Source organism: Phyllostomus discolor, chromosome 5 (genome assembly GCF_004126475.2).
Source record: "Phyllostomus discolor isolate MPI-MPIP mPhyDis1 chromosome 5, mPhyDis1.pri.v3, whole genome shotgun sequence".
In the NCBI taxonomy this organism is placed as follows: Eukaryota; Metazoa; Chordata; class Mammalia; order Chiroptera; family Phyllostomidae; genus Phyllostomus; species Phyllostomus discolor.
This window is the reverse complement of record NC_040907.2, coordinates 85,698,921-85,710,788: the sequence shown is the minus strand read 5'-3', so window position 1 is coordinate 85,710,788 and position 11,868 is coordinate 85,698,921. Positions and strand designations below refer to the sequence as shown.

Sequence of the window (11,868 nt, the reverse complement as noted above, 5' to 3'; positions counted from 1 at the left end):
GCTCGACGGTGGTTGCCGGGCGACCGGGCCGCGGTGAAAGCTCGTCCGCGAGCCTCGCAGGCTGTCCGCCGCCGCTGCCCTCCTTGTCCTCCCGCTGCAGGAAGGCCGGGCCGGAAGAGGCGCCCGTGCAGCAGCCCGCCCGGTACGCCGAGGGGCCCGGGCCGCGGGCCCGCAGCGCGCCGGGATACGCAGACCGCACGTGGGCCGGCGACGCCGCTGTGGGGTAAGAGGCGGGCGCCCCTGCCGGCCGCGGGCGCGCTCTCTCCACGGAGGCCTGCACAGCTGGGGAGGGAAGGGTCTGCACCACCAGTGGCGCCTCTCTGCAGCCACCCACGTCCCGCTCCAAAGCTCCTTCCCCAACTCCCAGTCGCAAAGGCCGCGGCTCTCTGGGCCTCAACCCCCAGGTGCGGTGGCCTTCTCCTGGCGCCCTCCAGGGCACACACCCGGCTGGCCCCAGGCAGCAGCCTCGTCCTCCTTCAGTCCTCCACCCCAGTGCCTGGCATAGAGCAGGTGGGTCACTGCCCACTGATTAAAAACTTGCCTGGACTGTGTTTTCCATTTCTTCAGGATGCACCTTCCCCTCTAGGAGACAGTAAATTGGTGTGGAAAGTAGTGTTTGGTCCTCTGGACCTTTCAGTGTCTCTGAAACGTTCATGGGGCCCTTGCCTTGCCAGTTTGTGGGGTTGAGCCTGTTTTCAAATGGAGCGCCTGTTTTGAGTGATTAAAAGCAGAGTTCGTGACCCTGCTTTATAGGTTCCAGATAATTCATCCTATTTTTCTAATTTGCATTTTATTTTCCTATCTGATACTATCTCCTTCGTCACCGCAGACCTTAATTTCCTAACCTTCTGTCCGTTAGATCTGTGTGCTGTTGTCTATGCCCCACCCTATTCGTTTTTTTGTCTGGATTGCCCCTTGTTTTTGGTTGATTTTACATCGTTACCCCCACCCTACCCTCACAGTCCCTTTATTCTGCTTTCCAAATATTTTTTACACCTCCTTTAGATGGGAAGCCAAAGTTCATGCTTTTTAAAAGTCAATGTTGTACCTTACCCATAAATGTGCCTGTTCCACAACCTGTATAGGATTTTAAGGAAACAAGCCAGCAAAATGGGGAGAAGAAATGGTGAGAACTGCGGCACCAACCTGCGTGTGTCAAACATCCCTCATGAGGTATGGCAGATGCTACTGGCCATGAGGTATGGTAGATGCTACTGGCCTTGGATGTTAGGGCAGCAACTCCCATTGGTTAAGATCTAAACCCCGTTGAATCTCACTGCTGAGATTCCTTGTTGCTGTCTCTCTGTGAGCAGTTTGTCCTGAGTTTTTTCCTCTTGGCACATTTGGAATATTAAATGGAAAATTTTTATTTCTTGCAACAAAGGCAAAGTTAACCAGCTTCTCTCCAAATCTTGAGATGTTTCTAATTACAATTGGATTTTGTTTTATTTCCTCACACATATTTTGTGGAAAATATTGGTAAAGCAGGTGGGATGTCAAAAAGAATGACCAATCCCCAACCTTTGTAAGGAGTTTGCACTCCAGTTGGCATCATGTGTGGCTGACTACCTTCTTTACCAATTGACAAACTTAGGTGCATTAATTTGATTTCATGATCTCAACAGCACAGTTCATCAGCCTCCCAGTACCATGAGAATTTAAGCATAGTTCTTACATGTTATTTTGCACATAAGTATGCCAGGGTTACAGACATAGCTGAAAGGAGCTTGAGAATGTCAGGGACATTTTAAAAATACAAATAACTGGGGCGTATCTTCATCCTACTGAATCAGAATTCAGAGTATTATTTTTAAAAAGCTCCCCAAGTAATTCTTACATAGAGAGTAGATCTAAAACATATTATTTCAGAGAGCAGTAAATAATTAACTAATTTTATTTTTCAGACACTACCAGAGAAAGAAAATCTACAGCCTACCTTCCAAGGTTCAACTCTCCTTCCTATCAGGAGATGATCCTTGTGGATCAGTTAAATCCTCATTCTATATGTGGGATTATGTCTCCCTGTTCCTCCTTAGTGTGGAGATGACACCTAATGCTACCTGACATTTTATTTGTGTATTGCTTAGAGTTTAATTTACAAAGGATTTCCTCATTTGAGATAGAATACAACTGAGTTTGTTCCTAAAAAATGTGCTTTTTAAAAAAATTAACTAATCACCTCTTCGTGTTTCCTTTTCCAGGATAAACTATTACAATCCTCTCCTCCACATCCCACACTTTTACCCATAGCACTCAGCACAATGTCCGGAATATAAATACTCAATCAATGTTAGTACATTTTCTTACTCATGTTTTGACTTACTTTTGAGTGCTTCCTGAGTGTTTCTCAACAACTGTAGTCCAGAATGAATAGTGGGCTGTTCAATGTTGAGTATAATGTGAGAGTTAGAGAATTTTCTTTGGTTGATGATTTTATAGGCTTTCAGATCTGGTTCTCAAGTATAGAAGATTTGGTGAATTTGCTGTTATGTACCAAAGACATGAAGTGGACATTTTATTATATTTTTAACTCAATTTTGAAAACTGATGTGCCATTATTTTTAACAAAATGAGAGTGAAACCATAAATTATTGTAAAAGCCTTTCCATTTCCTGACTAATAATTGTAATCAAGCTGATAATAGCTGGTAGTACCCTTATTGGTGGTGGGGGAGGTTCATGAAGCCTTGTGCCTTTTTTTATACTTTACCCAAAGGACATGTAAAATTATGTACTTAAGCTTTTAAAATTTTAACATTAAGTTTATCCTAAAACAAATATTGTTTTAGAATTTATCTCACTGGAATTTGGATTCAGAAGTACCTGATCCTGAAAATAAAAACCTCCCACCTGGAAGGGATAGTGCAGCAGGTGGTAAGAAATCCTAGATGTGTATATTTATACTAATATTTATAAATACATGAAAAGTTATACTCACTTGTATAATATGAATAACCACTCATATTAAAGGGGGTTTGTTTTTAGTACAACTAGTTTTATGTAACTATTAATTGTTATTTTTATATACATTCTTTCAGGCAAAAGTAACAAGGTAAGGATAAATGTTTGGCTTTAAATAATTCACAAAACATTATTTTACTAAAATTATTTGTATGTTCTTTAAAAAAATCTTTCCTCAAAGTTAAACTTTATTTTTCATTTCTATAGAGTTCTTTAATCAAGTCAAAACCATTAGTTTTTTACAGGACTGCAAATTGATCATTAAATTAATATTTTATTATGTTATTTTTTTCTGCATTTATTCCCCACCACCACCCCCCACCCCAGCTATCCTCACCTCCCTCCCCTGATTCCCCCCAACACCACCTTGGTTTTGTCCATGTGTCCTTTAGTATTTTTCTTTTGTTTTAATTGTCACCTAAGGATATTTTATCATTGCTTTCTAAAAAAAGGAAGGGAGAGAGAGAAAGAGAAGCATCAGTGTAAGAGAGAAACATTGATTGGCTGGCTTCTTATATGCGCCCCAAGTGAGATCAAACCTGAAACCTGGCTATGCCCTGAGCAGGAATTGAACTGGCAACATCTTGGTGCACGAGACAAGGCTCCAACTAACTGAGTCACACCAGCCAGGGATATGTTAAATTTTTTCAATATACAATTCTATAAATGGAAATTAACTTTGTAGTGAATATAGTGTTTTCTAGTCATTGCCAAAAGGAAAATGGTCTCAGCCATTAAGGTATCTAAAGCAGTTGAAATGGTTAACATTTTGTTTTGAAGTAGTGAGAAAATTAATTTTCATTTACCTCTTTTGATCAAAATATAAAAGACTTAACTGTTTGTTAAATATTATCATCTTAATAATATTCAAGGTTCATTAGTTAATACTGTGTAGTTGGTACTTATAAGATTATACTAATTCCTGCTGATGTCAGTAAAAACAAATGATAAGGGAGTATTACAGGATTTTACTATATATTTCTTAGATGAAACTATATATTTCTTAGCTACAACAACTATATAGTCTTAGAACAGGAGTAGGGAACAGAGATATATTGTGTTTAAAAGTCTTCTGCTGCTTTATAGAACCATTTGGAAATTCCAGTAGAGCAACTGATGCTAGAGCTTAATTTGTCAGAGAATGCTCACAAAAGAACACAGGTGGGATTTTATTCATCATACTTTTTTCCTAAAGTATTATTTTTAAAAAATGCATGCAGTTGCTAAAATGTTGCCCATGACTTTTCTGTCATCAGACTAGGATATGTCAGTTATGGAGTTATCCTCTTAACAAAGGAAGTACCATGGATAACAGGTAAGAGGATATTTTTGTAAACCCCTAAATTAGTGAAATAAAGTTAAATATAGACGAGTTAACTACTTATCTGAAGTATTAGGACAAAAAAAACAACCACAAAAAAGTAGTGTGTGCAAATAATGGGAAATTATAGAAACTCACTCTAAAATAGAAAGTGGCTGGCAGACACTACAGAGATAATCATTATATGGCCATTGAGAGTTTACTATGCTGTTACAGTGAGGGTTTAGATGGACAAGAGTCTAGACTTCTCATTGAAGGAAAAAGGACTTGTATGAGAAGGTATTGTAATATTCTATGTGCTAGGAACAATTTCTTATATATATTAACTTATTTAATCCTCACAACAATCCTATAAGGTAGGTACTGTTATCATCATCCCTGTTTTATAGATGAGGACGTTGAGGCCGGATGACAAGTTAAAGAACTTGTGCAAAGTCATACAATTAATGAATGGTAGTACCAGAATATAAAAGTAGCTTGATTCATGCTCATAACCACAATAGGATATTGCTTCTGAGACCTTACAGGATTTGAATTCTTATTATTTGGTTCTTAAGACTTTAGTGTGCATTAGAATCAGCTATAATGATTCTTAAAAATACAGGTTGCTGTTATTTGGATATTATTTATTGAACACTGTTATGTGCCACTTTTACATACAGAGTATTATTTAATGGACTTGAGTTCTATTCCTCTTTTTTGTATCCAGTTTTGACAATAGGGTGTTTCATTTGATGGCAGCAATCAGAGGTTCTGGATAAATTCACCCACTGCTAAAATTTGAAGGGTGAAATCAGAAAGTGCTAAAGGGGTTGTACTGATTAATGTCCTAAGGGAATGTTGGAGCTGATGGGGATAGGCAAGGCTAGTTTTACTAGTGAACTCAGCTGGGAACAAGGATTTCAAGGTAAAGGGTCAAATGAAATGAATTCTGTCATACTAACTAGCAGAAGAGCAAACAGCAGAGTGCAGGCTAGGACCACAGACATGGGATCCCCTCACCTGGGTTTAAATCCAGCTCTGCCACTTACTAGATGTGTGACCTTAACCAGCCTTGCCTCAGTTTCCTTACCCATAATAGGTAGAAAATAAGAGTGCCTATTTCATGGGGTTGTTGTCAGGACTAAACAGAATAATGTGTTTGTTAGGCATTTGCTGTTAATACTGGGAAGGCCTAATAATATCGCAGAGTTGAAAAGTTGGTATCAATGAAATATTTTATTATGGAGATTTTTCTCCTCAATATACCATCCACAAGTAAAGAGAATCAAAGTAACAGTAATTTTCATTCAGTGTTTAACACTTTTGCAAAGTCCATTCATTTAATCGCCTTATTTCTTAGATCACCTCCAAGGTAGGCATTTTCCTTTCCATTATGCTCCCTGGTGGCAAAGGAGCCAAACCTAGGTCTTCTGTCTCCAGAATCCTGCTCTTTTTACTGCATGACATGGATTGTGCCTATTACCAATTGTAGGTTTAAGTAGTTTTCCTGTGGTTTTTTCAAAGGCAAGTCAGTAGACCTAATATTTAAGTAAATGCATAAATTTTTACCATTTTCTGTAGAAATAGTAAACTGGCTTTAAAAGCTAAAGGGAATATATATTCCATTATATATATATATATATATATACACACACACACACACAACAGGATTAATTTGATCCAATTAGTAGATCAAATCTTTCAATGTCAGTATTTCTATTTAACAATAAACTGAGTATTCTGTGGCCTGGCTTTTTTGCAGTTTCATTTTACTATAATACCCAGAAGTATTTGCTTTTAGAGCAAAAGAGCACCATCAGATGAAAATTACTGTGGACTATATCTGGGGTAATTTTTGTTTGATATACATTATTTTGAATACTTTTTGTTAGAATAATTTTTAAAAACCACAATGACCACAAAATAAAATCATTTATCCAGTAAGTAACCTAACTATGTTCTTTAAGAGTTTACTTTTATCTAATTCTGGGTTAATAAACATTTCACTGTAATTTCAGATTGAGTTGGAAAGCGTCCTTTTCAGAGAACATAAATGCACGTACAAAATATTTATAGGCAGACAGATATAATTAACCACTTTTAACCTAGTGGCCATTCATAGCCACAGTTAGCCATTTGTAGTTATAATGATTTCATTGTCTGCATGATAAGGGGATGCCCCATTAATGGTTTAATTGATAGTTTAAAAATGTATATAGTTGTATATAATCAGAGCATACTTGAAAATTAATATATTCTGTTAAGATGGATAGATAGATACACATATGTCATTAGGAACTAAACATTAACCAGTCTTTAATAAAGGTTACTTACTCATTCTTATTTAATAGCATTTTAATTTTAGTCAACAAGCCATTCATTAATTAAATCATTTTTAAGGGATTTCAAAAAACCTTCTATGGAAATTGGCTTTAATACAACCAACAATCCCATAAAGTTCTTCACTCTGAACCACTCACTAACAAGTGCTCCAGTTGATAAGCAAGTTGGTTCTTACTCTGAACTGCCGACATCAGTAGGTCTCTGCTGGCCCTATGCCGACGGAGACTTTTTTAAAGACAGAAATGAGGCTCATGTTAATTTATGTTCAACTATAGAAAACAACAATGGTGAAACTTTATCTGCTCCAAATTGGAATTTGAAATATGGAAACAGCAGTGTAGAAGAAAATTTAACAGATGAAAGTGATTTATCAGAAAATGAAAAGGCAAGTGATACTTTACTCAGCTATTTTAAAAAGATGGACCTGAACTTAAAGCCAGAAACAATAGAAAATGTTGAAGAATCTTTCACAGAAGAACCAAGTGAAGTATTTCCATATCCTGATTTTCTTCCTCCTCCTTTCAATACTCTGGACTTGCACAAATTAGCTGTCTCAAAATCTGAAAATTGGAAAGCAACAGTAGAATCTCCAGAAAGCTGTATTGAACATTTGATAACTCGTTTATTGGAATTGGAACGATTACAACATACGACTATACAAAAAGAGAGGCCAAGATTACCAACTACCTTCTGTATTCCAGCAGTTACTGAACGACCCTCTTCCTCCAAAACTATACCAAAACCAAGACAGCCAAAACTTTCTGACTCTGTAAGTCTTCAGACAACTTGTGTAGATAAAACTAGAGAAAAAAGAAAAAATAATTCTGGTGCTTACAAGCTTGAACAAAATGCTTCAAAATGGAATTGGAGCACTGCTGGCAAATATAAGTGGAATTCTAAACCACCATCTCTAAAAGGTTCATCCACAACAAAACATTTGATGGCAACTTATGATGCTTTCAAGAATCCCAAAAGTTCCATTTTAAATCCATGCCAAGAACTCTCAACCAATCCTACTACTGCCCAAACAACTCAATCACTGGTTAAAGTGGTCTCAGCAAGACCTTGTCTGCCACCAAGGTCTCTAATACCAGTTTCACCCATAAATTTGTCTTTTCCTGAAAATCACACAGAAGAAATCAAGGCACCAAGGACCAAAAAGAAACTTTACCGAAAACACATAGCATTGAACAGATCATTCTATATTCAAAAGCGATACTGTTTATCACCTTCATTTATAGCTAAGGGTAAGTGCTCACCCATTGAGCAAAAATAACATTTCCCCCTATGCGCCTCAATGTGAGCAAATTTATCATAAGAAGCCTAGCTGAAAATGGTTCATCATTTCGAGATGCAGGTATTAAACATGCACAGGCACACAAATTACTTGATGTGCTCATGGAGTGGAACTTATGGAAACCACTGCTGAGATCAGTCTATGTATCAACCCAAGGTAACATAGTAGACAACCTTTTTGCATGTTATATTTCAAAATGTTTTACTTAGTAAACTGTTCCACTCAAAAGATCTTTCTTTTGTTGTGATTGTTTCCTGGTATAATTCCATCATCAATAAATGGTATCATTGACTTCTTGCTGCTAGCTATTCCTGTGTTCAATTATATATACATAAGAGTTACTTACCTCTACCAGTGATTTTTTTAAAAAAATTATTCCCATTGTTACCTTTTTTTTTCTTTCTCATCTCCAAAATCTCTTTTGTCTATTGTTTTGGCATATCCTTAGGTATCTGGCCATTAAAAGCAAAATAAGTTGCTGTTTTGTTAAATTCATATACAAGATCCTCAAGGTTCTGCTGTGAAAAAATTTTTCCATTTCCCAGGCCCTTGTCATTTGAAAATAAGACCAATTCTCTTTGGGGCCTAACTGTAGGTTTAGGCATGAAACAACCCTCTTTACTCACATCTAATAGTTATTTTGTTGTTCAATTACAGTTGTCCTCATTTTCCCCCCATTACTCTCCCCTGCCCTGCCTACCCCCCACCTTCCACATGCAATCCTCCCTCACCCCCCTAGTTGTCTTTGTCCATGCCTTTCATACATGTTCTTTAACTTGACCCTTCCCCTCCTTTTCCCCGTACCCCCTCGTTTCTCCCAGATCTAATTGTTTTTCAATGTCCAAAGAAAAATGGGAAAAGTTACTGTCTACTAAGCAATCAGAATCTCAGGTTAATGAAACTCACGCCCCCCACCCCAAGGCTCTCTGTTGCTCGAAGTCTTACCCTTGGCTAGTTGAAACTCAAAATAAGCTACAGCTCAACTCATGAACTGGTGAAAAGGGAAACTGCTGATTGACACTTACTGCACCTAAGAATCAATGAAACAAAAAAGTCGAGTGCTGGGTTCTACTACACAAACAATCTTTGGGAGTGGGGCCTGGGCACCTAAAATATAAACACACATCCCAGACAATTTTAATGCAGGTAGTTCTCAGATCACACTTTCAAACACACAGTAAAGGAATAACTTAATGTAACACAGAGTTTAGATATTTGGGGGGATAGATAGTGTGTTTTGGTTTTAGTGAATGGTGAGTTTAGTTTTTCTTAAACATTAAAATAAAGCCACAATTAAAACTTAAAAGATTACCCAAAGGTAAACATGAAAAGTAAAAGGATTCTCCCTCTCCCCAATCCCACACACAAAGGCAGTCAGGGATTTTTTGTGTATCATCCTCCCAAATAAGATGAAATATTTGTATTAGGGATGCATGAACTGAATTAAAGGATAATTCAAATAAATGTTGAGTGTTGCTCTATTCTATCTTTAGTAAAAGAGTAAGGCTGTTTTCTTACAGGCAAGGGTCAAAGAAAGTGTGCTTAGTTTTTATGTTGATTTCAAAGAATTTTCTGGAACAATATCAACACAGCAATAGAGGATAAACTTAACTCTTCAGGATACCTTGTTATATAATTTTACCTAAATCTTATAGAATGTCATTATCCAAAATGGTATAGTATCCCTTCCACAGGATAACACAATTTTAAACTTGTATTTTTACTCTTTCCAATTGGCACTGATCTTCTTTCTCCATCAACTCTTTCTACACTCATCCTCAAAGTTCTAACTTGAATCCTGAACCTCATTTACCAGTCCTTTGCACCTGTTATAATTTCTAATTTCTTCACCTGCTTGGATCTTATTCCCTTAGGACTAAAGTGATACAATTTTTATTTGTAAAATCTTAGGGAAACACATGACTGTTCTGTTCACCACTGTATCCTGAACAATCACTGTAGTAGATACCCTTCCAAGTATCTGACTGAGGAATAGACTTTATCACTGAAGATTCTTAAGCATGACATAGCAATTACAAGCACTGGCTCTGTGCCAGACAGCTAAATTCAAACCCAGGCTCTACCACTTAACAAGTTCTAACACCTCAGGCAGGGTCCTTAATCTGTTCACTTTCATTTGTAAGGTGAATAGAATATTTTTTATCTCATGTAATGAGAGGTAAATTTTTTAAAAAGATAATAGGAATGACACATAACTAAATAGAAGGAGCTGCCTCAGCACTGAATTAACTGTCACTGGAATAACAACTCAACCAGATGAACAACTCCCCACCTCTCACAAAGCACGCATGAGGCACCAGCCACGGTGTGGAGCAGCAGACATAACCCTGGATTGCAGTAAGACCAGGAGTGGAAGTAAGCACGGGAGATGGGAAACTGGAGGTAGGGAGGAGCATTTTGGAGGTACAGGTAGAAAGGGGTCAGTCTGTCAGAGCTTCCATGGGGTTGATCACACACTAAGGATTGCTCTTGTTCTTTTGAGTGTGTAGGTTGGGGGGAGGGGGGGTAGTACTGATCGGTACCGGTAAATTTCTTAGTGGAAACAACCAGGCTACTTTATTTAGGATACTATTAAACCTAAACAAAATGAAGCTACTGCAACACCTACCTACCAGATAATTTTCAATTAGAGTCCAAAATTGTCCTAGTTATGTAAAAAATATACTAACAGCTGATTTCAATTACAAAGCAAAGGAACTAATAATTTTTAATGTCATGCTTAGTAAAGATAGTTGCCAGGAATCTGTTGTTTAAACTGAATCCTAAAACAAAGCCAACGTTTTTCTCTTCAGTTTGCACCGCCCTCCCTAATCTAATACACTATGCATTCTACTTTCCTTAATAAAAAACAGGATCTCATGACCCTTCTTTATCAGCCACTTTAGAAAATTATGTAGCTCTTAATCCTCTGCCAGCCCAAGTAGAAAACTATAATCAGGGCCTTTACAAGGCTATCTAGAACCACTGCCTTTCGCCCCATTTCTTATACAAATAAGGATTTGACAAAATTTGTCTACTGGCCTGGGTGGCAGGTAGCTCAGCTGGGTGGAGGATAGTCTACAAAGCCAGACACTCTGGCCCTCCATCCTCCAATCCTGCTTTGCATGTGTTAAAGATTCACAGGATATCCTAAGTATTTTATTCACTGTTTTCAAAAGCTCAAGAAATTTTCCTAGGAGGAGAGAATAAAGAGTGGGAACACTGAGGGTGTTAGGCCAACGCATCTGCAATAAAGCCATTTATTTTTAAATTCTTACTTATTTTTTAGAAAGAGGGGAAGGGCGCAAGAGAGGGACAGAAACATTGATGTGCACTCACCTTTCCTACACCCCATACTAGGAACCTGGCCTGCAGCCCAGGCATGTACACTAACTAGAGATTGCACCTGCAACCCTTTGGTTTGCAGTCTGGCGCTCAATCCACTGAGCCACACCAGCCAGGGCAAAGCCATTTATTTGTATCATTATAGAACAGGGAGTTATCTCATTGCTTATTATCCTTCTATTACTAAGAAAATCAAATTAAAAAATACATGTAAAAAGATCATGAATACAATACCCTTCGGTGTCTGTTCTGCACTTGTTTCTCTGCATCAACAGAGAAACCATTTATGTTTGAAAGAATAATCATATTAAACAGGATGTTTCCAAGCTGCAGTTCTGTGAAAGGGTAGATTCTTTCTGTCTAGTAGTTTGGTAAGCTTCCCTCTACACCTTTCCTCTTCACTGAGATTCACAGAGCACATCAGATGTCTTCTGAGAACTTTTGAAGTAAATATTTAACTTTAATTTAACCCAGCAGTTACCAATCATGTTTTAGCACAGAATATTTTCTGAAGCATATCTGTGAACAGTGAAACAGCACCTAAGAAACATCAGGTAAGAAATGGTGTCTTTAATCTAAAACTCAACATAACCAAGCAAAGGAAAAATCAGGAGACAATA

General features: G+C 37.7%; 1 protein-coding gene across 3 annotated transcripts; it reads left to right on the top strand.

The window, feature by feature from the left end:
* Positions 1 to 336: 336 nt before the first annotated feature.
* On the top strand, positions 337 to 8,168 carry FAM217A (family with sequence similarity 217 member A). 3 transcript variants are annotated; one of them, XM_036026510.1, is made up of 7 exons: positions 337 to 592; positions 1,086 to 1,173; positions 2,789 to 2,873; positions 3,038 to 3,051; positions 4,047 to 4,121; positions 4,217 to 4,275; positions 6,664 to 8,168. In XM_036026510.1, exons 2-7 carry the CDS (start codon positions 1,111 to 1,113, stop codon positions 7,880 to 7,882), a joined length of 1,515 nt encoding a protein of 504 aa, XP_035882403.1. In that variant the 5' UTR covers positions 337 to 592; positions 1,086 to 1,110; the 3' UTR covers positions 7,883 to 8,168. The 3 variants fall into 3 exon arrangements, with proteins under 3 accessions (XP_035882403.1, XP_028368969.2, XP_035882404.1); XM_036026511.1 differs by lacking the exon at positions 337 to 592 and adding an exon at positions 2,202 to 2,289; XM_028513168.2 differs by having other exon boundaries at positions 337 to 1,173.
* The last annotated feature ends 3,700 nt before the right edge of the window (positions 8,169 to 11,868 follow it).